This window comes from Larus michahellis, chromosome 10 (genome assembly GCF_964199755.1).
Source record: "Larus michahellis chromosome 10, bLarMic1.1, whole genome shotgun sequence".
Classification (NCBI taxonomy): Eukaryota; Metazoa; Chordata; class Aves; order Charadriiformes; family Laridae; genus Larus; species Larus michahellis.
Window position 1 is genome coordinate 3,952,940 of NC_133905.1, and position 26,378 is coordinate 3,979,317.

General features: G+C 57.3%; 1 protein-coding gene across 1 annotated transcript in view; it reads left to right on the top strand.

Annotated features, from left to right (window-relative positions):
• PLXNA1 (plexin A1) overlaps positions 1-26,378 on the top strand; it is a 120,856-nt gene that overhangs the window by 39,050 nt on the left and 55,428 nt on the right. Inside the window, exons 4-8 of the mRNA XM_074602299.1 lie at positions 13,295-13,435; positions 15,510-15,610; positions 16,063-16,186; positions 18,327-18,480; positions 19,111-19,210. Coding sequence (XP_074458400.1) covers positions 13,295-13,435; positions 15,510-15,610; positions 16,063-16,186; positions 18,327-18,480; positions 19,111-19,210 — 620 coding nt within the window. The remainder of the gene's footprint in view (positions 1-13,294; positions 13,436-15,509; positions 15,611-16,062; positions 16,187-18,326; positions 18,481-19,110; positions 19,211-26,378) is intronic.

Consider the following 26,378-nt stretch of genomic DNA (forward strand, 5'->3'; position numbering starts at 1 on the left):
TCTCTGGCCATGGCTCGGCCTTCCCCTCTCCTCATCCCGGCTTGATTTCCATCTCCGAAAACACCGTAGCGTAGATTCACACACTCCTGTGTCTGTCCTTTCTGCGATCTCACCCCTGAGCTTTCATCATAGCCTCAGCCATCATGGCAGTGTGTCCCCGGGACACCACCTCCAACCGTCGTCGCTTTCTAACTCACCACCGAAGGGTTCAAAGCCACGTCCTGGTCGGTGTTTGTGTTTTTCTGTGCAAGCTGGCTTCATCGCTTGCGTGTGCCATGGAGCTACTGCGTCCCCCGTGGAGCCTCGCTGCTCCTCGTTGCTGGGAGGAGAAGGGATTTGGAGGTGGGTCCCTCAGGAGCGGGGCTGTGCCGTGTAGGCGCTGCCGTCTGCGGACTTCCCCAGAATATATTAAGCGTGATTTCCTCCTGCTTCGCCGGGAGCTTGTTAATATTTCACTGGGACACGAGGGCAGCCTGCAAAGCCCGTGCTTCAAAAGAGGGCAGCTTTCGGCAGCGCCGGGGTTAGCTTTTTGTTTCCCCAGCTCTTGCTATAACTCGTTCCGTGGTTTTAAAAATAGGTGTAAAAAAACCCACCCAGCAGAGGAGAAAGCCCACCAGGCCGGCCGTGGCCTGCGTGCCACTGCCTCGCTGAGCCGGGTTGTGGCTCTGGTGTCTGCTCAGCTCCACTCTTCCTGCACTGGCGTTTTGGGGAAAAAAAATATAAATTCAATATCGTTAAGGGAGAAGAACTACCTGGATGCCTTGTTGAGCCCCGCTTGGGTTTGAAATGGCCGGGAGGGACCCAGAGCAGCCCGGCTGTGTCCTACTGCTGCCAGCTCGCAGGTGGGCTGAGGTGGGTTTCCCTTCCCAGCGAGGAGCTTTTTGGGAATGACTGTTAGGGGTTTTTTTGGGAATTACTTTTGCCTGATCCCGGACTCCACAAACCGGAGCAGGATTGGCCCTCCAGGAGCAATAACAGAAGAATTACTGCATTGCATGGGCGTCTTTATGTGTTTTTTAAACCGTGCCTCCTAATTATAAATAATGGCTGCGATATGAGATATGATTATGATGGATGGTGATTCCGTATTCTGCGTGCATTAGCGGCTTTAACCTTGCTGGGGTAATTATGTCTCATTTCAAATTCTGATACTATTTATTTGAGGTAGGGGACTGGGAATTTAATTTCTACTGCTTTGTCTTTTAGTATTATTATTATTATTTGAAAAGGATACCTTTGCAAAATTGTTTTTTAATCATTCCCTCCAGTTGGCAGCACCAGTTCATTAATATTTTCAGGGCCCATGCGGGGTTGTTTTGGAGATGTTTTGGGGGAATGCGAAGCTGAGGGACGATGTACGGGAGAGGAGCTTCTCCTTTGAGACACCTGTGTGCATCCCGCCGGCTTCGGTCTTCCCAAAGCATCCTTGCCCTTTTGCACTGGCTGCTGCTGTTGACCCGTGTCTCTGCCAGCCCAGGGCCCCCTCCTCACACGAGATCTCGGGGGGCTGGGGGCGGGGGGGGGGAGGTCCAGGCAGGGCTGAGCCATCGTCCTGCCCGCCCCCTCTCACCGTCTTTGACGGCACGTTTAATTAAAAACCACATCAACCCGAAGACTGCGCACGTGGTCCTTAATCAGTTTGAAGTCTCTGTGAGAATAAAGTAATTATACTACTCGTTTGGTTACAGTAATTAAAACTTTAATTAACATCATTTCCCACCCCTTGGCCTCCCTCTACAGATATTCAGGCGTGCGATGGGTGCCTGCCAGGGTTGCATCTCGGGATAAAGCTGTTTATCCGGGGACTGTCTGCCCGTCCCCATCCCTGCTCCCTCCAGCATCAGGCCGGTGAGGTCTAGCCATGCTTGGTGCTTGCCCGTCTCTCGCCGGGCTGCTGGGTGCCAACCTGCGGCCCAGTCTGGGACCGGTCACGGTGCTGGCATGTTGCGGTGGGTGGAAGCTCTGCTTGAAGGTCCCCTGGCAGAGTGGGGAGGGTGGTAGGTGTTCCTCAAAGATCTTCTGAGAACTTGGGTTTGAATGCAGCGTGTGCTCTGGTCTGGTCTTAGCAAGAGCCGAGCTTTCAGAGAGCAGCCTTGCGCTCCCAGGGTTAATTTATTAAGAAGTGAGTGGGTCTCTTTTTTTTCCTACTGCATGGACCTGCAAGAGCTGGGGTTACGACAGTTTGTGGCCAGGTGCTGTCACACCTGGAAAGCTCCAGGTGGGCTCCAGCCCCCCTGCACCCAGTTTACCCTCCTGCCTGAGCCCTGTGGTCACCGATGGGCTGTGCGTTAGCCAACGGTACCTGGCGTTGCCCGACAGCCTGAAGAAGGGATTGCTGCCTGGAGAAGCGGGGTGGGGAGTTCTGCATCGGTGCCAAAGGAAATCCATGCCGTGTAAAACCTGAGCTCTTAAATATCTCGAGCAGCATCCTTAGGGAGAGCAATCTCTATATTTAAATCTTCTCAATCTCTCCTGCGAAATTGCTGCTATCTGCACTGAAGAGCCTAATTTTCATCCTGATTTTTTTTAACGGAGATCCCACTGCAGAGAAGCGGTTTTCCTCACTCCAGGTTCTGCGCGGTGGGGAGCCGTGGCCCCATAGCTCTCCCCTGGCTTTACGGAGATGCGGAGAAGGGTGTGGTGTAGCCAGGGACGTGGCTCCCGGGGCTGGAGATGCTACAGCAGAGGGGCCAGAGGTTTAGGGTGTGGGAACGAAACCTTAAGACGGAAACGAAAAGCGAGAGCATGGAATTCAGCAAACACGTCAAGAGCTCAAGGTGGAGTGAGCAAGAGGGTCTGAGTGTATTTGAAGCAAAATATTTGCAGGCGCTCTCCGGTGCGCTCAGCCCGAAGCCAGGCTTAGCTGGCTGTTATCGCTGGGAACACTGAGCATGGAACGATGGAAGATTTCTTCTCTAATCTTGGAGGTGCTTATGTTTGGAGCACGGACTGTTTCGGGAGGGAAGGCAGAGCCTGCAGTTTTGATCGTGGCGTGTCAATAGCGGAGATGGTGATCTATAAAGACAAAAAAAAAAAAAAAAAAAAGTGTGGCTGTAGCTTTCTGCCGCCTCCTGATGCCGTGGGTTACGTTCCCAGGAAGTACATCATGTGATGTATGATTTTGTCATTGAATTTTTAAGAGATTCTGCATGTCCAGTCCTGCTGCCTCTGCTGGGTGGTAATATTTGATATTGTCACTGTGCCCTGCGATATTTAGACCCTGATCGTTTATTGCTTATCAGCTTCTCCTGGGCAGTCTGGTGTGATTCGTCCATGGAGATAAACCACCAGGACAGCCCAGAGCTGCAGTAACAAGAGGCCTGATCGGTAGGAAGGGATCAAAGCCGGCGTTAAACGGGGGAAAGCCGAATTTCCCCCATGCGGTCAGTGTTGTCCTTCTCCCTGGGTGGAGGTGAATGGGCAGTGGATTTAGTTCCTATTACATCCCCCTCGCTGCAATGTATTGCTGCAGCAAATGGCTTTGGGCTTGCACGCCGTGGAAATAACAGCTGGTGAACTTACGCGGCTGGAGCTGAATGAATGGGGAGCTGCTGAGATGGGCTTGCAGAAGGCTTTAGAGTCTGATGGATGGATAAATCCAGACGCAAGCCATGGTGCAGGCAGCTCTGGTGAAACGGGGGCTTGGCTGGTGCAGGCGCTGGGGTGGGAGGAGACCCGACTGTGCACGGGTCCCCTGAAGGAGATCCCCCCCCCTTGGGGTCCGTCCCTCCGCAGCCTCCCCTGCGTGAGCTTTTCCTGACACTGGCTCCTCTGTTTGCAAGACTGACAGCCCTTGCCTTGTCCTCAGGCAGCTCCTCTCATGCTGCTGTGTTGTTTTAGGGACCAGGAAGGAAACAGCTCTTTCCCTGGAGCCGAGGAGGGAGGAAGGATCCAGCTGATCTCCAGCTGTGCTGCAGCCTTGGGAGCTCCTCCTTCGTCCCTCGCCGCCTCCGCTGCCTCCTCCCTGCCTTTTGGGATCCCCTAATGGAGATCTGGAAAGGTTTGAGCCCCTGGCCGTAGGCATGTCCCGAGTGGCCAGGAGGGCGAGGGTGGTGGAACAAGCCCTTGTTTGTGTTGGGGTTCTCTTGGTCTGGTTGCATGGTCAGAAGCGCGGTGAGGCTCAGGAAGGGGGGCTTGTCCTGCCCTGTTGAGCTAAATAGCATTGTTAGGAGGAAAATAAGTAGCAATGCAGATTTGCAGGAGAAATAGCAACTTCTAAGCGGTGGAGAGGCTGGGGATGGCGACTCTGGGTCTGTTCTGCTCACCAGCCAGGCTGGGCATCGCAGGAGACTGGTACCGAGGGTCTGAGCTGGTCCCCATGGGACAGAAGGATGCGGTCTCCTTGGAGGAGCCGGTTTCTTGGCACTGAAGGGATGGCTTTTGTTTGGAAAACTGAGTACTGAGTCCTTCAGGCGAGAGCTTTCTTCCCTGGGACTTCTCTGGGACGTTTAGGTATTAACTCGCCCCAGGCTGGTCACGTGCAGCCTGAGTCCCGTGGGAGCCAGGAGGGTGACACATTGCCATGGCTTCAGCGCGCCGGGGGCCTGCTGGGACGCTTGGGATGCCTACAGTAATTAATAAACGGGGGGAAAAATAACCCTATATTTCTGTGATGTGCTCTGCCCTTCACTGCTTGTCACCCACGGCTTTTTCCTACACGGAGTGGGGCAGTGGGATGCAGTGAGAAGGCCCCCATCTCATTTTACAGTGTGCTTTTTCTGCCCTTACCTTCCTTCAGTTTTGCAGGGCTAAAATGCCTTCCCCAGCCGTTACCGGGCTCTCCTACCTCCACAACTCCCTCCTCTCTTCCCGTGGCTTGAGAAACAGCAGGACCTGCTTACCTGCCGGTGTTCCCTTCCCTCGAGAGGGACGCGTCTGCGGTGAGGTGCGGTGCTGGGGTTTTGCTGTGCATTTGCGCTGGAGAAGGCGCAGCCGGGTGCAGACTGGAGGGATAGTTTCGGGATGTTCCATCGCTCCTTCCCCAGGGAACTGATGCCCCGGTGGCTGCTGCGCTGCCCCTGGGGACGCCCTGGGGCTCCTGTCGGTTCTGTTTAGCCGTGAAGCGCCTCGGAGGTAAAGCCCTTCCATCGCATTCGGAGCGCGTGGGGACGGTGGCTGCGTGCGCACTCCGTGCAGAGGTTATTTTGCATCGCCGTTGCTTGGCAGAGGGTCAGCGAAGACCGAGGACTGCCACCGTGCCGGTCCACGGCATCACACAGAGGGGTCCCCAGGGTCTCCCGTCCTCCGCCCGTCCTTCCCCGTGCCGCTTGGCAGCTGCCAGCGCCTCCCGCCCCGTCCCCGGCAGCCCCCAGGGCAGAGGCTGCCCATCGATTCGCTTGTCGGGGGCCCCCCTCTGACCGCCTCAGCCCTGAGCGGTGCTGATTGGGAAATAATTGCAATAATAATAGAGATATTTTGCTCCTGAGTGACTAGACGATATGAACTGGGCGCTGAGCCAGGAGAGTTTTGAAGGGCAAAGCTGGGAAATCAATGGCTCGAGACCGCCAGAGCAGCCGTGGGGCCGGGACCCGGGGCTTTGCTGGGGAGGGAAGCAGAGCAAGTGCCTTTATCCATCCCACGCCGTGTGGCTCCTGATGGGGGGGGTGATTGTAATCCCTTCCTCTTCTTCATTGCCTCTGTCAGTCCCTCCGGCACCCGGGTTTGACTTTGGTGAAGGTGCTGCTCCCATGCGGTGCCCTGGCGCTTGCTTCGTCTTTCCAGGTTTTGGTACAGAGAGGTGGAAAAGATTTTTCTGACAGCGTTTGAGTTGTGTCAGAGTTGCTGGAATGGTGTGTTGGGCTGTACTTCGCCCTCCTGCTGATGGGGCAGTGCGGGCAGACCTGCTCAGGGGGGGTTTTGAGAAGGTTTGCAGATGGTGGGTGAGAAGCCGGTCAGTGCCGTGCCGTGCCGTGCCATGCCATGCCGTGCCCCGTGGGCTGGCGCTGGTCTGTCCGGTTCTGCCGAGCCCGCCGTGTGGGTGGCTGTGCAAGAGGAAAAGATGGAAATGAGTCTGAGCAGGAGAAAAAGGCTGTTGAGGATTTTTGGGGAAGGTAGTGCTGTGTTTCAGGGTCCTGCTGGGCAGGGTCACCCCCCTGCCTCCCCCTCTCTATGACAAACCCCAGCGCCTTCACCCAATTCCCACCCCCCCTCTCTGGAGAGGTGCAGCGAGTGCGTCTGTCCTCAGCCCACGTGGCCGAGCTCAGGATGCTGCCCAGGGACAACACAAGGGCGACAACATGTGCATTGAAACCGGTTAGATGAACTGGTGTCATATCTGTCAGTGTCAGCGAGTCGCTGGCATTTGTTGCTGTTATGAGCATTGATTTAGATTAAGTATCTCCTTGTTTTTTGCTTTATTATACTGGTATAATTAAAGTCGCAGTATTCTCCAGCTCAGGGCAATGTCGGGCCTCGGACGAAAGCCTTGCTTTCGTTATAAAGCGAATGGGTTTCACTGAGTGGAATCAGGCAGCTCATCTCGCCCTTGGCAGGTTCCTGGTGAGGCAGGAGCATCCCAGCCCCGTGCGAGGAGCCGGCAAAACCTCCTCCCGGCTGAGGAGTCCAGAAGGCCAGCATCCAGCTCCGCACGACCCTGGCATGCTGGGTTCCAGCAGCCGGCAGCAGGCAGCTGCCTGCCCGTCTGGGAGAAGGAGGAGGAGGAGGAGGAGGCGGCATGTGTCTGATCCCTACCCGGCTGGTGCATTCCTGTGCAGGCAGCTGGGGGGAGCGGAGATAGCGGGGGTGCCGGCTGCCAACCCGCCCCGCATAGTTGGGATGTTTCTGCGGGGCCGTCCTGTCCCCAGCCCCGGGTGCGAGCCCTTGGGAGTCGCATCCCCCAAGGCCCTGCCTGTCCCCCTGCCGCCCCGCACAGAGCAGCCGTACGGCGAGCCCTGGGAAGCATGGCCGGGGCTCTCCTGGTGGCGATTTTCTTGGTGCCCGAGCAAAACCTCATCACCCTGGCTGCCAACACTTGGTAACCTGCAATACAATGGGAGGGAGCAGGAGTCACTGCCTTCTCCCCCACCACCTTCTCCTCACTCTTGTCCCCCGGCACGCCAGTGCCCCCCTTTCCAGTCCCCCCGTCCCCACTGGCTGTGACCCCCGGGACAGGCGATGCCGTGGCCCCGCAGCTGCTCCCGGCCTCGCATTTCACTGGGCAGCCCCTGCACCTTCCTGGGGAGGGGGGGAAAAAGAGCACGTGTGTGTGTGTCCCTGAAGCAGCTGATCCGGGAACCTCATTTTAAACCCCTCGCCTTCCTTTGGAAACCAGAGAGGGGCGTGTGGGCGGCAGCTGCTGGTCCCCATGGGATGGCTGGCAGGGGGAGGCATGTGGAGGGGCAGCCGGTGTCCCCGTCGCCTGCTGCCTTGGGGTGAGCCCAGGCCACATGCCAGGAGGGGCTGCGCAGGCTGGCACCCCGGGGGGGGTCCCTGTCCCCCGCCGGCCCCCCTGGCTGGACATGGGATACCCCCTTTCCGGCTGTAGGCTCGTTGGCACGGTGTTGTGTGACACTGCCCGGCAGCTGTCACCTCTGCCCTGGGGTGGCCGGGCTGTGCAGGTCCTCTGTTGCCTCTGGGAGGTTGCCCCGTGGTTTGGGGGTCAGCTCTGTTGGGACCAGCTCATCTGCTGGTTTTATTGCCCTGTCCTGTGCCCTTGGGGCGGATGGTGCCAAAATCAAAGCAAAGTCCTGGGGGTGTTAGCGCAGCCTTGCTCCTGCGAAGGGGGATGTGCACCCACCTCTTTGGGTGTGGAAGCCCGGGGCTTCGGTGGTGCCTGAGCTGGAGCACCAGTGATGTGGGGACGGGAAGGTTTCAGTCCCCAGTGGCGTGGGGAGGGAAAGGTTTTGGTCCCAGGGCTGGGCTCTGCCCTCGGCACAAGTCAAAGCTTCTTCCTCTTCCCAACCCAGGGATGTGCCGTAGAGCTGCTCACCGGGAAGAGGATGGGGCAGGAGAGGACCAGGGCGTGGGCGAAGGTCGGACGGGGACCTCGATCCAGCATCCTCTCCTCGCAGCCCCGTCTTGTCCCCCCTGCTCAGTCTCCGTCCCCGACGGACACCCCTGGGGCTGGGGGACTCGCTGCTTCCCCCAGCGAGTGTTGGGAGGGAAGAGGAGAGGCTTTGAAATGCACTCTGGTAAATAAGCCCTTCTTTCCTGTTGCCCGTCAGCGCCGTGCAAGCCCCGTGGAACTGGAAAGGGTCCCCGTGAAAAGGCTGCGGAGTGTGTTTCAGGCAGATAAGTCCCTGCCTTTGAAGTGTGGCAGGCGGGCAGAAGCGCCCTCCTCTTGTAGCTGCTGCCAGCCGCTGCGAATTAATCACAGCCCCGTACAGATAAGAGTACAAAGCGTGGCTGAGCACTTCTCCTGCCTGGAGGAGGGGGTCTGCGGGGGACCGCTTGGGACCCAGGATGGGGGCTGGAGAGCCCGGAGGGGGGGCGATGGAGGGCTGGGGTGGGAGAGCCCTGCGGGGAGACTGGCTGTGGGGTGGTGAAGAGCCGCCTCTTCCCAGCAGTGGGCTTGGGGGGTGTCCCCTGTAGTGAGCCCGGGTCTCCTGGGGACCCTCTGTTTGTGCCCTCAAGCATGCGTTTTCGATCCTGTGGGGAGCCGGTGGCCCACCCCAGCACCCCCCAGACCCTGGCTAGACCCCTGATGGCATGTGTTAAATCCGAAAGCAGCCTTGGCATGTCTGCAGCTGCCTTCCCTCGCCGGCTGTGCTTCCTCCCCCTCCGCCTGGCATCCCTGGCCAAGGCTGAGCTGTAGAGCCCTGTCCTCTGCCGCTGTCCTCCTCCAGACCCGCTGCCGCTGCTGGGTGTCCTCCAGGTCATGGCTACTGCCCTTCATTCTTCTCATTGCCCGTCTTGTACCAAAAGACAAGCCTGGGGAGATGCTCCTCTCTACTTTGCGCCTGTTGCTGGCGGCCGTAAGGACGTTGAGAGGTTTTGCCCTTGGCGGTTTGGCGAGCGGCGGTCGGGCAGTGGTTATGGCAGTGTGGAGGTGCCTCCTCACCTGGACCAGCCTGGAGGGCCTCCTGCCCAGGGGAGCAAACGTGCCGCAGTGGAAGAGCCGTCTCTCCTCTGATGTGTTGTCTCTTCCTTCCTGGTGCTTTCACTTCCCATTCTCTCTCGCGTGGGTGTCATGTCCCGGCCTTGTCTTCTACAGCTCCTCGGGGCAGCGGCTCTTCACTAGCACTGGATGCGGTGGGGTCTGGGCCCTGCCGAAGCTTCTGGATGCTCCAGCATCATGGTTCGTAAAGGAGAGCCGAGCTTTGGAGGGAGCGTTGGGCTCGACGCAGCAGCAGCAGGGCCGGCTCGTGCTGTTGTCCGGCCCTGACCCTGCACCGCTGCATGCTTCTTAGTGAGGTGATGTGCTCTCCTCCGCCAAAACCCGTATGGGATGGAAACTCACGTCTCCAGCCAAGGCAAGGCCATCCCCAGGAACCCTCTCTGGGCCTCCTGGGGGAGGACTTTGCCTGGCTGGGGTGTGCTGTGCACGGTCACTTGTGATGCTGGGGTGCCCGGGGGTTGAAGCGTTGCACGCCCTCCTTTCCCTGCTGGGGTTCTTCATGGCTGGCTTGGGAGGCAAGGGACCTCTTGGGAAGGTGAGATGCCATTGCGTCTCCTGGCCTTGCGCTGCCTCAGCCAGCCCGCTTGACTTCTGGGGGACCAGGTCTTAAACCCTTCCCTCTTCAGAGTGAAGCTGCACTGGGTGCTTGCCCCGTGGGGTGGGCTCCTTGCTTGGGTGGGGAGGGCGTGCACGTGGGTTTCTGGCAGAGCAACCTCCGGGCTTGCTTTGAGATGCTTCACTGCAGCAGGGAGCTTGTAATTTCTTGCCTCCGATCTCCTCCATTTTCATAATGAGGTAGCAGGCCAACACGCCGACCCTTGCTCCTGCTCCTCCACCGCCACGCGGCTCCGGGGTCCGGCCGCTGCCGGCGCTCCTGCCGGCCCCTCGCAGGAGGCAGCGCCGCCGAGCCCATGCCCGGAGCCAGCCCGAGGCAGGCAAGAGCGAGGGCAGGAATCCTGAGCGAGAAATTAGTGCGCGTAATTATTAGTATTGGGTAATTATATCAGCGTCAGGATGAGGAGAAAGGTTAATAAGTTTATTTATTTATTTATTTTTGGTAAATGTCTTTTCCCCTGGGTGGGAAGGCAGGCAGGGTGGGCAGGAAGGAACGTGTTTCCGAGGGGGGCTGCTCTGATTAAACCGCATCCTCTCCCCCTTCCTCTGCCCCCCGGGTGTGGGGAGAGGGGGGGAAGCCATCCCTATCCCTCCCTGCCATCTGTAAGAGATCAGATAAGAGGCATCTTGTGCATCCCATGCAGCGCTCCGCTGTGTTATGGTCCAAACCGCCTGTCCCCTTCCCGCCAGCTGAGATGGGCAGGTTCCCATCAGGCTAATCCCACTGGAAAGGGCCCTGATGCCGCATTCCCATCTCTGCCTGCATGGCAGTGGACGCAGCAGTCGGATCCTCCTGGTGTGGGATGATGTTGGGATCTATCTGCCGATGATCTGCTGGTGCTGGGGAGGAGCGGTAGGATGTGTTTGCCTACCGTGAGCTAACTCAAAGACTCCCTCGTGCCCTGCCTTTTGGCCAGCCAGAAAACAACTTAATTGCCAGGTCTTCCAAATTTCATTTTCCTGAATCCCAAACCCCTCTGTAGAGCATCCTTAGCAGGAGGAGAGGCTCTGGAGAGGAGGGTTCCCGTGTGTGCAAGCCTGGGGTGGCCCCGTGCCCCCCCACCAGAGCACCTTGACGTGTGGCAGGCTGGGCTCCAGCCCCCTTTGAATACTGAGAATATTTTTAGGTTCTTCCTGGAGTCTCAAATTAACTGGAAGTGCTTCACGTCTGTTGGTTTTTTTTTTAAATACATCTCTTTCTCTTTCCCAGCACTGCGCAGTGCAATAATGTAATGGGGAAATTACCCCGCTAGTTAAAAATTACTGCCAGCGCGACATCCAGCCATAGATCTATTTTAGAACCAGGGTAAAACTATATCGATTCTTCTGTGCCGCAACTGCATCCCATAAAAGGGTTGGAAAGGTGCGTTTGTCACGTTGCTGCTGTGGGGGGGAGAGACTATGCCTTGCTGCCGGGAGGGGGGATGCTCCCTGTTACCCTCCTCCGGAGAGCTGGCTCGGCCAGGACTTCACAGGGGAGAAGCTGAGAGCCAGGAGGGGAGTGATGAGCGAAGGGATGCGGGGAGGCAGGGTTGGGTCCTGGGGGCGATGCTGTGGGGCAGGGGGTAAGGTGGGACAGGAGGTGCTGCACGACCCTGTGCTGCAGGTGTTTGAGGCTTGACCTGCCTGTGATGTTTGGAATAGGAGCAAATGTGGTCCCGGGCAGAAAGACACCCCCCCCCAAAAAAAAAGCACAGGCAGAAGCTTTAGGACAGGCTTTTGGCATCTCTGGGTTCCCCAGCACACAGTGGTAACCCGGGGTGGGGGTGATGGGGACTGTGTATGGGTCTGGCAAAGGATGCTGAGAAGGTGGGTAAGTACCAGGACCAGTTTGGGTTATGGTGAAGGCCCTTCAGTCCTGCGGCAGGACGTACGGGGGGCTTTTGGCTGTGCCGTGGGCTCCCAAGAGTTACACCTGGCCCTGCAAGCCCTGTCCCCGTGTCCCCTGGGGAGAGGGCGGCCCCTTTACTCACTGCTGCGCAGGACTCAACGCTCTCTGGTTGCTCAGGGGTCTCTTTCTTAATTAAATACATTCGTTTTGTAAAACTGCCTAAAAATAATCCGGGGCTGGTGCATGCAGGAGGCTGGCGGTGAATCAAAGGCGCCGCTCTAATTAAACGGGCCCCGGTTTGTTTGTGAGCCGCATACATTTCCATGCTAATCAGCTGCACACCGGGATCCTGCTTTCCTGGCCCCGTATCCTCCTGATTGGGAACTATGCAAATGCCGGTGGCCATTTATTGCAGGAGGGGGACGAGGCGGCCGGGGTGCTGGGGCGGTTGCCGTGGGGGGCACAAGGGCTCGGGCATGGCTGTGGGAGTGGGCGTCGCGATCAGGGCAGGGCCATGGGATGCGTTTTGGGGGGGATGCTTCAAAGCAGCAGATTTACCCCCGTGCCCTGGGGGGGATCCTGAGCCCCGTGGCTGGGGGTGCCGGACCGGCTCCCCGTGTGTGCCGGTGGCAGCATGGAGCTGATGCTGGGCAGCGTTTGCTCCGTCGTGCTGGGCACGCTGCTCCCCTGGGCACTCCCATCCCTGGAGGGGTTCAAGGCCAGGCTGGATGAGGCTTTGAGCAGCCTGGTCTAGCGGGGGGTGTCCCTGCCCAGGGCAGGAGGGTTGGAACTAGATGATCTTTAAGGTCCCTTCCAACTGTAACCCTTCCATGATTCTATGATTCTCTGCTTGCTGCTGTTTTTTTTGCAGAATGTGCTCCTGGCGTGGCCCCCATCCCATCCTATCCCATCCCATGGGAGCAGACCAGACCCACTCAGCCATTTCTCTGGCACTGTCTCCCTTGAGGCTGCCCCGTGCTGGGGGACAGCCCGAATCTTGGGAGATCGTGAGGGATGGCGTTAGCAGAAAGCGCCTCTTGCTTGTGGAGGTGGCAATCAGGTTATGGCAAGTAGCGCAGCCGTGTTTAGCTCTTGCTCGGTGGGTGCTTCCAGCCCCGTGGTGCCTCGTGATGCGGTTATCGCCGGTACAGCCAGAAACCAGTGTACTTAGGAAGAGCTTTAACGTAATTGTGAGCTGTTAGGGGATTAAAGCCTTCGCCACATTCCTGCTCAGGGAACAAAGGCGCTTTCTGAACCTCTGTTGACCCCCAGCTTCCTTAAGACCCTCTTGACTTCCCCGGTCATGAGCCCAAGCGTTTCCTCTGATGGATGGGGAGACGGGAGCCCTGCCTGCCTGCATCGCAGCATCCTGCCCGGCCGGGGCTCGGTGCGGCGGGGCGTGCGAGCCACACTCGGCACTGCTGCAGCAAGACGGGGTTTGCTGCTTTGCTTGTCCGTGCCATGCTGTGAGTTGGAGGGGCTTTGGGGCTGAGTGGCAGTGGGGCAGTGCAGAGCAGGGCCGTGTACGTGGCATCCCTCCCTGGAGAGGGGTGAACGCTGTCAGCATAAACATGGGACAAATGCAAAAAAGGGAAGAAAATATTGCAGTTTGCTCTTCTTGGAAAGGCTCAGGATGTTTGCAGCACAGCTGCTGCTTTGCCATGCTGCGATGACCACGCTGTGGCCACACTGGTGTGGGACAGAGAGGCGGCATCTCTAACGGGTCATGTTCCCCTTCCCCGTCCCTGGGCTGCGCGTGAAACCGTGCTCACCTCCCCTTGCTGTCCCCACAGATCCTGGTGGACTTGCCGGCCGAGAGGAAGCACCAAGCGCTGCAGTACGAGAACGTCGTGGCCCACGAGGGCAGCTCCATCCTGCGAGACCTGGTGCTGAGTCCTGACCGCCAGCACATCTATGCCATGACCGAGAAACAGGTAAGGGCAGGGGTCGGCAGCCCCTTGGCTCTCCTGACACGGCAGCCCACGTTGCAGCCCCAGCTCGCAGTCCATGCGCTGGGAAGCCTTCTGGGCAGCTCCCCAGTGCTTTGCTTCCCAGGGTCTGGACTGCCTGGGGACAGGACTCCTGTCCCAGGGAACGGCAGCAGCTCCTTCTGGCTCCTCTCTGCAGAAACACTGCCCCGAGGCACTGACGCTGTGGCCCTGCTGCTCCTCTCCGCGCTGGGGCCGTGCCCCAGGCAGTAATTGTTAGCAGCAGCAGCTGCTTGAAATCCCCACGGTCCCTGGAGACCGAGGGCTGCCTGACCCTTCCTTGCTACGAGGGGCTGGCCATAAACCTCCTCCCTGGGCTGGCCGTTCCCTCCAGAGCAGGGTTTCTGCAGGTTAGCAGAAGCTCCTCACTCCAAATGGCTTTTTCTCCTCTGGGATGGCTACTTTTGCACCTCGGGGCAGCGGGGACATGGGGCTGGTGTGCCCCCAGGCCCTGGCGTGCACCCCTTGGTCCCTGCCTCTGTTGTACTGGAGGTACAGACCCGATGTGGATCCGGTGCTGCTGTCCTGGCAGCATGGTTGGGGCTCAGGGTAGGATGTTTCAGTTGGCTTTGTGAGTGTTTGCGTGATGCCCGACCTGCGGGAGAGCTTGCTGATGCGAGTTCATCAGCTGCAGTGGAGCGGGTGAAGCAGGTTTGTGCCGTGGCGGTGGCACTGTTTGGATCCGGCGTCATCCTCGTGGGGTGACACAGGGCTGCCTTGCTGGGACGTGGCGTGCCTGCATCTCGCAGCATCTCCGCTACCCGGCCCGGCAGAGGGGTGCGAGTGGGACCATGGCAGAGCTCGGACCGTGACAGCTCTCCTGGCCGCCAGCCCGGGGGCTCAGGAGGGGGAAGGATGCTGGAGTTGGGCGGTGGGTTTGTCTAGACATCCCCATGGGGACAGCAGGGCCCTTTCCCTCTCTCTCCCAGCTCCTGTCTCTGCTTTCTGCTCTGCTGCAGGGAACCTGGGTCTTCCCAGGTGAGGTAGAAACTGGATTTGGAGTCCTCCGCGTTTCTGTCCCACACCTGGCTCAGCTAAGCCTCCCCTCTTCAGGGGGGATGTTGGAGACGTGGTTGCGGGCGGGCGGGTTACAACGAGCTGGACTAGGGATCTCCCCCAGGGGCCACCATGGCTGCTGGGAGCCGGCATGCTCCTGTGTGGGGTCTGACTGGGGGGGACCTGCTGCCAACCCCCTCACCACTGCCTGCCTCAAGTAATGTCAGGGACAGACAAATGGAAACACTACAGGTATCTTCATTGGTATGCAAGCCGGAGCGTACTGATTGGCCAGCCTTACCCCAACCCTGTAGGCATCACGCTGAGCCCAGCCCCTACTGGGCTGGGAGGAGGGAGAGCACCCCGGGTTTAGCCTTCGGTAGAGAAGTTTGCAAATTTTAATTAACAAATGAGTCCTGCCCCGTGGGAGCACTGGGGAAACTGAGGCACGAGCGCGGCAGGTGCAGGCAGCTGCCTGCCGCTGCCGGCTCCCCACGTCCCCCCTCTTCTCCTCCCCTCTCCTTAATAAAACCCACTCTCTTCCCTGCTCCGGCTCGGTGTTATCAGAGTGCTGGTGGAGAGTAATTAAATGAACAGTTGTAACAGAGCTCGAAGGGCTTGGAGAACGAGGGGATTTTAATCAAATCTGGAGGAGCAATTAATAAAGGACGGGTAACCCTCTCGGAGCAGGGCTGCGGTAGCCGCGGGGTGCCTGGCCGGCACCGGGAGCCGGTGTGGGGCTGAGCCGGCACAGCCCACTCCCACAGCCCTGCAAAGATGTGATGGTGGAAGGAGCTCGGTTGGGGTAAAAGCCTCCCTGGGGTGGAGACGCTGCCTGCAAATGTGCTGCCCGGGAGGGGAGTGGGTGATGGTGGGGGCTCAGACTGCTCCCTGCATCTGCCTCCTCTCTAATGGGGTGGGAGCTGTGGGCCAGGGTGAGTCCCATCTCTGGCAGGGTCTAGGCATGGACACGGCGGGGAAACACGCAGCCCGTCCCCCTTCACTCCCCGCCTGTTCCCCGCAGGTGACGCGGGTGCCGGTGGAGAGCTGCGAGCAGTATGAGAGCTGTGAGCTGTGCCTGGGCTCCCGGGACCCCCACTGCGGCTGGTGCGTCCTCCACAACATGTAAGTACCGCGGGATCGGCCCCGGGGCTGTGCCAGTGAACCACGGTTTGGAAAGAATGTCCGTCCCCACCGCTGGTCTCCTTGGGGAAGACCCTTCCTGTACTTTGGCTTTGAAACGTGTGGGGATGGAGCGGTCCGAGAGGTCCGTCATCCCTTCCCACAGCACCCATGCACGGGAAAGCTGCTGTCAGGGCACCCCTAAGTCCTGCCCACGGGCTTTCCAGTTTGGCATCCTTGTGCCAGTAAGAAAAACTGAAGATAAAAGACCCCAGAAGTCCCCATTGCTGGCACCGGGGGAAAGCAGAGCTCCTGTATGGACCTCAAGCACCCAGGGTTCCCTAGCTGGGCATCAGCTCCTTGCCAAAGGGTCTGTCTGCCGTGGCGTCAGCCCGGAGCCACGCAGGACCCCGGGGGATTCTCCTCCTCACCGTGGTGGTTTCATCCCTCTCCAGATGCTCGCGCAAGGACCGATGTGAGCGGGCAGACGAGCCCCAGCGCTTCGCCTCCGACCTGCGGCAGTGTGTCCAGCTCACCGTCCAGCCAAAGAACATCTCGGTCACCATGTCGGAGGTCCCGGTAAGCCACCTCTGTTGCCTGTGGATGCCCCCAGCCACCTCCTCACCCTTTGCGGGCAACGTCTTGGAAGGTGGCAATTAAAAATACCTAATGAGTACATGACAAATAGAAGAAAGGGGAAGAGAGGTCCGAGACAAATAAAACATAACACAGTGCGGAGCATTGATGGAGATAATAAACCGGTTGATGATTATTCAGAAAAGACATAAGCGAGCAATAAATATTTCTCCATAGTACAAACACCAACATCAGAGTTGCCGTTCGTCGGCCAGTGATCCATCTAGCTCAATAGCCTGTCTCTGACCCTGGCCTGCAGTAGATATTTTGGGATGAGACTTCGATGTACAACTCGCTGCTCTCGCTGTGCAGACAGAAAGGATGATGGACTTCCCTGAAGTATTTTCCAGGCCATTAGCATCGTGAAGAGAATACAAAACAGCGTATACTAGCAATAAAGTTTTGCAAACTGCCAGGTCTGGCTAGCGGGCTCTCAGGAGTTCTAAAAGAGCTGCTGAGGAGCACCTTGGCCTGCGGGTATTTGTAATAATAGAATAATGAATGATTATCATTTTGTAATAAATACGCAAATGTTGAGAAAAGCCCAGGAAACAGAGAAAGTTCTCATTTTTTTGCCCCGATGCAGAAAGGGCACATGGGATGGACCCAATGGTCAGAGACTGCTTGGTTTGACATCAGATTTAGAAAAAATGAAGGAAAAAAAACCGCGTACAGAATACAACTGATAAAGATTTAAGGGTGGGAATATAATTAATGCCAGTCAAGGCGGTTTTATGTCAAACAAACCACATTTTGCTCTTTGATGAAATTATGACTTGAATTAGAAGAGGGACTGTGGGGATGTGATGTCTTTAGGCTTCTACAAGGCATTTGACTTGGTACAACGCAGTGTTCTGATTAAAAATTAGCATTATACAATATTGATAAAGCACGTGTTAAGTGGATTAAGAACTGGCTACGTGACAAATCTCAAAAAGTCCTCGTGAGAGGGGAACCGTCACTGGATGAAAACATTCCGGAAAGCGCTTCTGCAGGGGCTAACGTTTGTCGGTAACGTGGAAATAAATGCGAGGTGGCTGGGGATGGCACCTGCTGGGACGCTGAGGCTGGCGGGGTGGTGTGGGGTGAGGTTCCTCTGCAGAGCAGTTGGGTCTGAGCGGGGCTGGTTTAGCAGAGAAATGGGGGTTCGATGTTGCCAAGTCTAACGTTAGACACGGAGGGAGAAAGACAAGCATTCACCTGGCGTCCTGGAAAACGGTGCCGGGGCTGAGCCCCCGCTGTGGGGCTCTCCGCGCTCCTCGGGCGAAGCTGGGAAGAGGGCGGTGCGTTCAGCTCTGCGGGTGGTTATCTCCCTGACCGGTGGCAGGACGCTGCACGGAGGTCTGGTGCTGTCGGCGCGGGGATGCTGCGCTCGGGCCGGAGTCCAGCTTTTAAAGGGGGAGGCTGAAAACCTTCCGTAAACATCATGTAAATGAGTTGAAGGCTGGAGAAAATGCCTTGCAGTGAGAGACTTCCAGAGCTCAATCTGCTTAGCTTATCAAAAAGAAGATTAAGAGGTGACTTGATTACAGAGTATAAGTGCCTTTACAAGGAGCAAATATCAGGGACTAAAGGGCTTTTTAATCTATCAAGGAAAGGCATAACAAGAACTAATGGCTGGAAGCTGTGAAAAATTCAAATTAGGAATAAGGCAAGCGTTTTGTAAAGTGAGAACTGCTGACCCTGGGAATGACTTTGCGAGGGAAGAGGTGGATTCCTCCCCTCCTCGGCTCTGCCGGAGCGGATGCCTTTCCGCGAAACACTCTTTAGCCTGACTCTGTGCTTGGTCTCTGTAGAGGTGAGGCGTAATGGCTTGTGGTACCGCGAGGGCAGAGGACAGGAGGCTGTGAGTCATTCCGTCTTTTAACACATTTAAATCCACGCTCCTTGCTTGAGCGGGGAGGTCCATGGATGGGGCTCGCTGGCAGAAGCCCCAGGCAGGTCACCCCACCAACGTGTGGGTGGTGGAGTGTAGGGATTGTACCCCTGGTCTTCTCTGTTGGCTGGACTTAACACGTAGCAGACAAGGAGGAGTCTTTTTTGCCAGTTTTCTGTACTGATGCTCTTGCTTCTTCTCCCTCAGCTGGTCCTGGAGGCGTGGAACGTCCCAGACCTCTCAGCAGGAGTCAACTGTTCCTTTGAGGACTTCACCGAGTCCGAGAGCCGCATTGAAGATGGAAAGATCTACTGCAGCTCTCCCTCTGCCAAGGATGTCATCCCCATCACCAGGGGCCGCGGTGAGCTTGTGCCCCGGGGTGGGGAGAAAGCCCAAGACAAACCTTGTCCCCATTGTTGCCCCACAGGCAGATGTGGAGGAGGACAGTCCTCCCATGACAGCGATCCCCAGCCCCTGAGCAGGACCCAAGTTGGGTTCTCAGGGCGTAGGAGGAGGACGTTGCTGCTTGTGGGGGACTTGTCCTTGGTCTCCTCCAAGCCACGGGCACAGCTACTTGCTGACACTGTAGTGGTCTGTGCATCAGTCCTGGGCACCCTGGCCTTGTTCCCACCTACGGGCCGTTCCTGGGCAGGTGTGCTCTGGGTGGCCATGGGCTCTAGGACATTTTGCTGACCCCAGAACTGTTAAGCTCCTGTTCAGTACCGCCAGTGCAGCCCAAGGCACCTGCCTTCATGCCAGCGGGTTGCAGTTAGCTGTAGGGGCTCAGAGCTATACTTGGTCTCGTTGGCCCCTTTGGTGGCTGGGTGGATGTGGGTGGACACTTTTTCTTGCCAGATTTGGGGGATTTTGTTAGTGAACGGGGCTAAGTGGTGATGCCCAGCTCCCTCCAGCCCATCACAAGCCTTGGGATGAATGCCGAGCTGTGCACTGTGTCCCTTCTGATGCCTTTTTCTGCCTGGGTCTCTCCCAGGGGACAAGCGAGTGGTGAAGCTCTACCTGAAATCTAAGGAGACGGGGAAGAAGTTTGCCTCCGTGGATTTTGTCTTCTACAACTGCAGCGTCCATCAGTCGTAAGTGTCCTGGGCTTCAGAGTCCTCCGGGAACAGATTGGTGGGGCAGCGTGAGACTGGGAGAGGGGGATCTCAGCTTTGTGGGTGCTGATGTTGCAAGAGGAAAAGGCCGTCGAGTACAGTGGTGTTTGCAGTGAGAAACCTCCTCCTTTTGCCCTTGTAAACTGGGACGGTGACCAGAGCACCCACAGTTGGTTTGGGCGTGTGGGAACGTGTCGCATCAGGGCAGAACCTCACTTAAAAAACAGGGCTTTGGGTTTGGCAAAGCTGTGGAAGAAAAAGCGAGTTTACTGCATTGCAGACTGTAGCAATAATCCATGTGACCGAAAATACCAAGCATCTTGTTATTCCTGGAAACAGTTAATAGGAGTGACTTGGCGATGCAAAAGGAGAAGCCTGTGTTTTCCTGCGACGGTACCTGCTTCCCAGGCTTGCTGGAGAGCGAGCTGGAAAGTTACAGCAACATGGGGTGGAACAGGCTGCATGTCCTGGGGCGTTTACCCAAGAATTTCCGAACTGGAAGTAATTGCGAATTTGCTTTCTTGTCGGGCTGCCGTGAAATCTACTCCGTGTAGGGGTTTTTAGGCAGTTTGAGATATGCACGTGGTAAAATAGAGGAGGTGTGGATTATCGCCGTGCTGTCTAAGCAGGGTGTCTGAAGCTTCTAACAGCGAGCTCCTGATGAGGAGCTGCGGACGGTGTGTGTGAGCGGCGGGGAGATGGCTCTGCTGTGGGAACGTCGGAGGAGATGCCGGGGTGTGTTTGGGCAAAGAATTTGGAGCTCAAGAATGTAAGCGATTTCATTACCCTGCCAGAAACCTCCCATGGATGGTGGCGCTCCAGCTGATCAGTAATTACAGATAAGCAAATGCAGAGCGATCTCTTTTGGACGGCGTTTTGCAAAGTGTCTAGCCTGGCTTGGAGGGCCGTGCTGCAGGTTGCTCCTCCAAAGCCCGTTCGGATTGTCCACTTTGATCAGGGAGAAGCAGGTGAGATGCGGGCTCCCCGGCTGGGTACCTGGGTAGCAGTGAGCTCCGAGCGGGATGCGTTTGCTCCTGCAAACCTTGTGCATCCCAGGGATTTGTGGCCTGCCCGCCCTTTGCAGAGGGAGCGGGTCTGGGCTCCCGAGAGCGCTGTGCCGGCGAGGGAGGAGAGAGTTTGCAAACTTGACTTTCTCCCTCACCTTGACTCCCGAGATGAGCTTTGTCTCCCTTCACGTCGTGTGGTTTCAATAACATTAGCTCAGCTTTGGCTTGGGCTGGCTGCATGTCATTATTTCGCAAATCAAAAAGCAGATGTGGCTTTTATTTTTTCTAAATGAAAGAAAGAAGACTTTTAAGTACAAATGGCATCCGATCCGGTCCAATCGGGGCTCCAGCATTTTGGTCCAGTGGGAAAAGGTGACAGGAATTGGCATTTTATTTTATGTGCCTGACACAGGAGGGAAAAAAAAACTACACCTCCCCCCCCCCCCAACAAACCTATAACAAAGAGCCCTGACTGATTTATTACTGCGTTGATGTTTAATTTTGGATGCATTATTTAAAAAGGCTAATTATGGATGCATTAATATTTATGGGCTCCGGTTGGAGCTGATAGAAAAGTCCATGTTCTAGGCTGGTGAACATTATTATTATTTTCTTTACATCAAGAATTTTAGGGTTTGGAGGCAGTTTTAACGGTGTGACCTGCAGTCGAGTCATAGCCGAAGAGCATGACAATACCTAGGATGATGCAATACTTTTAAATACCATTTGCAGACAGACGTCTTTAATGGATCTCTTCGGAGTTAATAGCCTTTCAGATCCAGGTTTCATATTTTGTGGAGGAAAATCTATACGTCAGCCTGATAAATTCTGTATTAGGGGCAATATGCTTTTCCACGAGGCTAATGTTTTTCCTGTGGAGATCTCTGATGACCGTGCAGTACGTTTTCTTTTTATATTTGGGCGGCTTTACTTGGGTTGGGAGCCAGAGGCCTGTGTGTCAAATCATTTCTCCACTGAGGATGAAATGTTTAGGTGAGATTTTTCAGACGACTATGGAGAACTTTGAGGATTGCAAGGCAGCTCTTTGCTCGTGTAAGCTGGGGTAGCTCCAGGGAAACCAGCACAGCTCCACCGCGTACGCAGGGGAGAGTCTGTCTGACCCTTCTTATTTTCAGCAGGTGCCTGGAAAGGCAGCAGCAAATTGCGCTGCTGAAGCCCTGTGGTGGCGGATCCTGCTGCTGTGCGAGGATCCCGGCTCTCCTGTTTCTCATCGCCCTGCAAAACTCTTCTTCCCGTGCTTTTTCAAGGACTGCTGGAACCAGTCTGGTCCAGGGAGGGGTTGCAAAAGGGAAAATATGTCTAACCCCCTTCTCCTGCAGGGAAGGAGGGGTACAGATGGGGTTGTGCTGCCCATGTATTTGGCTTGTGGTGGTCCACGCCGAGGGGATGCCTTCCAGGTAGAGCCCCGTTGCTGTCCCGTCTGTTATTGCAGGGCTTTATAGCGTTACCTGGTGCAATGGGACTGTCCCCATCACAGACCAGCATCACTGGCTCCCGGGGTACTTCTCCATGTGGGGGTCCCTGGGAGCCTGGGTCTGGGACTCACACCCTCTCTGGGGCTCCATTCCTTGCTCCAGCAGGGTCACCTGGCAAGGTTCTGGAGGTCCCAGCTTGGTGCACCTCACCCGGCAGCCTCGGGGCTCCTGTGGGGCTCAGGCAGGCATTTCCAGGCGGTGGCATCTTCTGGGCATCTTGCTCCTGAAGGGCTTGTGCATCAGGTGGGGGATGTTTCTGGCTGAGCTGAGAGATGCATTGAACGGGGGAGTGGAAACCTGGAGGTCGATGCAGAAAAATGGGTCCATTGCGGAGGGGTATGTGAGTGGCTGAGGGTCGCTGCCAGCCCATGGTGGGGGAACCGGGCTGCCCACGCAGGCTTGCCTGGGGACAGGCTGTGGTTCCTGCGGTGGAGGACGGGATGGAAAACCCCGTGGCAGGGACCAGGGTGGGTTCCTTTGGGGTTTTCCTATGGGGCACTGATCAAGCACAGGCATTGAAAGACCGCTTGGCGCCTTTGATCGTCTAATGAATCAGCCCGTGTCCAGCGCGTGCGCGGGCAGATGTTGAGGTCGTCTTTGTCAGCATTAAACTCCCTCTTCAAAGCATTCGTGGGGAAATGAGTCCCCTTTCAAGATAAAGACATAACACCAGGCTCCCTGCCTGCCTCCGGCAGAGCCTGCGCTTGCTGGTGAGGTGGGCGAGCAAGGAATCCTCCTGGAAAGCCAGTGAGCAATTCCAGAGAATACCAGGATGTAATTCTTCCCGCTATTTCCGTGTTTACTCTCTGGCTTTCTCCTCTGGAAACTCCAGTCCGTTACTCCTGTTGTGGTTTGGCTTTTTGGAGAGCGCGGCTGTGGGAAGGGGGCTGGCAAGTGGAGGGGGATGGGGAAGAAGACGAAAGCCTTCAGCGCTTCCTTCGATGCTATGGGTAGGTTTTGCAGCGCTGCTGGTTTTTCGAGCACTGGCGTGCCTGGCGCATCACCAGACTCTGCCCGGCATCACCAGCCATTGCAATGTGGAAGCAAAAATCCAGGCAATGGCACAGGGGAAGGGGGAAAATCGCAGATCTGGGGGGTCTTATGCTGAGAGGGGGGAGCCAAGCAGCCAGGAAACCTGTGCTTGTGCGCGCCCGCGCCGTGTCTTCTATCCGGGAGGTGGTCGTGATGGTTCTGGCCTCGTGGTTGTGCCTCGCTGCAGTGATGCTTGTGACACCTGGGTCCCATCAGCTGCAGGGTGCTGAATTTCTCCAAGGCCGGAGCGAGAGGCAGACATGCCATGTGGCTCTGGGTCCTCCTGGCCAGAGACGTGTGAGTCTGATGTCCACCTGTCCCACAGGTCAGGCTTTCCCTGTAAGGCTCCATTAACTAAATGGGATTTTAACGCATGGCCCCAGGGGCTGGGGGCAGGGCTGGGCTGCTGTGGTGGCCGAAGCACCTGGTGGCACCTGTGGGACCATGTGTGACGATGCCAGCCCGTGTACCGCTGGGCTCCTCGCTGCAGCCTTTCCGTCTGGCCGTGCCTTGGGCTGCCTGTGCCTCCGAGCTGCCCGTACACAGCGTGGCTGCTTCTCCGCAGGCCCCGCGCTGCTTGTTTCCAGATGCTTACAGATGCTTCCTTGTTGAAGGCACAGACAGATGGCTGCAAGCAGTTGAGTGAGTGTATCTGAGTTAGCACAGCTGAGCTGCGAGGCGGTAACAGATCCCTGCGTACTCCTGGGCTGGGGCAGGTGGAAAATCCCGTAGGATAGCTCCAGAGACCACTTGGGATAACCTGGTTTATGTCACGTTTGTTGTAAAGGAGGAGAGCTGGTGCACCCTGGTGTTGTGTTTCAGTGAGGGGAGGTGGCTGAAGGTGTTTCAAGTGAATTACGTGTTTCTGGAGATTTTAAAAACCAGGGCCTGATTCTGCATCCTCCAGCCAGCGTGATGGTGGATGCCCTGCACCACTCTGCAGGGAGGCTGTGTGTGCCCAACCCCCCTGAGTAAGGTCCTTGGCAAAACCCAGCAGGAATGGAAAAGCATCGGGGCTGGCGTGAAAGGAAGGGCAGGAATGTGGTGGTTTGAGATGGGCAGGGATGGAGGGAGGGGGATGGATCTCCCACCCCACGGCTCTCCCAGCTTTGGGTCTGGACACCGGTTGGGAAGGGCAGGGCTGTCTGTAGGTCCGTGTAGGGGCTCGGGGGCACTGAGTGCTTGTTCTTGCTGCTGTTCAGCATTTCCCCCCCTCCCTGGGGCAGAGAGATGGATATAAAGCCCAAAGCACCACAGTTCAGCCCCTCACCCCGCCAGCTGCTGCTCCAGATGCAGGCTATGCCGGAGCTGAGTATTCACTAAGGATACATCCTCCTGCCAAGAGGAGGTCTGGGGAGCGGTCGGGGGACTCGCCGGCGGGCTGTGCTGTGCTGTGCGTGCGCAGATGCCGTTTCCATCAGCACCGTGTTTATAATTTCCCTTCTCAATGGACCTCCCCTGCTCTGCTCTTGGTGCCGTTGAACTTGCCCCCGTCCCTCTTCCCCGCCCTTTGCCCCGTGTCCTTCCTCCAGGAATGTGCTACTCCATGGAAATAGCCCCAGTGTGTGTGTGTGTGTGTACACACACACGTGCAACACTCGCTCCCCCTGTCCCTCTCGTTTGCTCAGGCTTATCGCGCCCCTGTGGATGCTGGTTTTGTTTTCTGCCTTCGCCACTCAGCGCACGGCAGAGCTCTGGGCTCCTTCGGGCACGTGGCACACCTGGGGCTGGGAGCACGGGAAGGACAGTGAGTGAGGAGCCCGGATCCAGCACTGCTGGCTTCCCGTGCTTCCCATCAGCTGCAGTATTGCTTCAGATCAGGCGTGGAGACAGCTGCGACCTCGCCGTGGTGGCCGGAGGTGCCTTCTGCAGACCTGCCCTTGCGCCTGGTCCCCTGGAGCCACCCCTGGGTCTGGGCTCGTCCTGCAGCAATGCTTGTGGCCCCGCGCCCATCCTGGAGATGGGCCCAGCTCTGAGATGCTCCTTCACTGTCCTGCCGCCCTCTCCTCACCGCTGCTTTCCTGCAGCCGTGTCAGGTGTTTCTCCAGTGCAGCCTTAGCAAGTTTGGGATTGGTTTGGGAAGTGGGAGGGGAGCAGCACTGGGAGGTCTTGACCTGTCTGCGTAGTGAGTTGGGGGCAAATGTAGAGGCTGTGGGGAGGCTCCGGCTTTGCCCCTGGGTCACTCAGAGGTGGGCAGAGCTGCCCCGCTGCGTGAGCCTGGTCTTGTTTTGGGATGGGGCATTCTTTGCAGAGTGATCCTGAAATGCGGGTCTGAGGTTGGTGCTGCTGCCCTTGCCACCAGGATGTCGGGAGGGAAGGGGGGCACTGCCGGCGGGTCTGACCCCCTTCCCCTTGCCCAGCCTGGGCTTCGTCTCCGCCTGTCCCCTGGCAGGGCTGGGGAGGAGGTTGATGGGGTCCGTGTCTGCGCAGCACCCCCAGCCTGGGTTTTCTGCCTGGCTGGGCTTCTCGCGCTCCCGACACGCTCCGGGGAGGAGGGCGGGGGGGACTTCGACACATGAAGGAGAGCCTCCCTCTAATTATCAGGAGTGATGAAAGCCTCTTAGGCAAGAAGTGATGAGGGAAGAGTGCCTGACCGTGGGAAGGAGAGAGACGGCACAGATGGCATCATGCTGCCGAGCAACCTGCTCCTGCGCTGGGAACAGACAGCAGCGACACACGGACACACCGAGGGTACGGCCCCGGCCGTGCTGCCCGGCCTGACCCGCAGCCGGGGAAGCTCCTGCCCTGGGTTTTGGGCAGCCTCGCAGGGAGCTGTGGGGGTCAAACAGACGTGCTGAGGCCAGCAGGACCGAGGGAGGCTGGAAATAGGGTTTCACCCCATTACTGGCACCCGGGCGCTGACTTGCTCGCCACTTTACAGAGTCTTTGGCCAGCCGGGGGCGGCTGACCCAGGCAAGCCCTAAATGCAGCAGAGATGCTGTGGAGCGAGGCATGTGGCGGTGAGTGCTCTTGTGGTGGCGTTTGATGTCTTTATGGCAGATGGAGAACCTTGGCAGAGTGTGAAAAACATCTCTGGGGTTGGGGCTTTAGAAATGGCTCATTTAAGTTGGAAGCAGCCGGGGGGACTGAAGCGGGAGAGGGGCATCCCTGTGCCTTGGGGTGTATGTGGAGGATAACCTGAGATGCTTTAGGTGTGTCTCTATGTCTTTTGGCAAGTGGAGACCAAGAGACCGGCTGGGACCTGCAGTAGTTAAATGGCAGAGGAGACCCTCAGGTGGGCAGGGTCCTGAAATAGCCAAGATTTGGCTTTGGCCCTGAAGAACTGCGGAGTGCAGCTGCAGCTCCGGGGGCCGGGGACTTCACCCGACTGCTTTGAGGCACTTCGCGAGGTGGTGGAGAGGGGACTGGGGAGGTGGTTTTTTTGCAGACTCTGAAAGACCCGGTGGCTGGAAAATCTCTCCTTTGCAGAGATTTCATGGGAGGGTTGGTGGTTATTCCCCGGCGGGTGCCTTGCGACTGCTTGTACCGCACTCCTCTCACAAATGACCTCTCTGTGGTTGCTCTACTTCCATGAGGATTAACCCGTGCTTTCCCTGCCCCTCTGCCTCCGCATCTTGGATTTCCCTGCCCACCGGTCTCTTATCGGGAGGG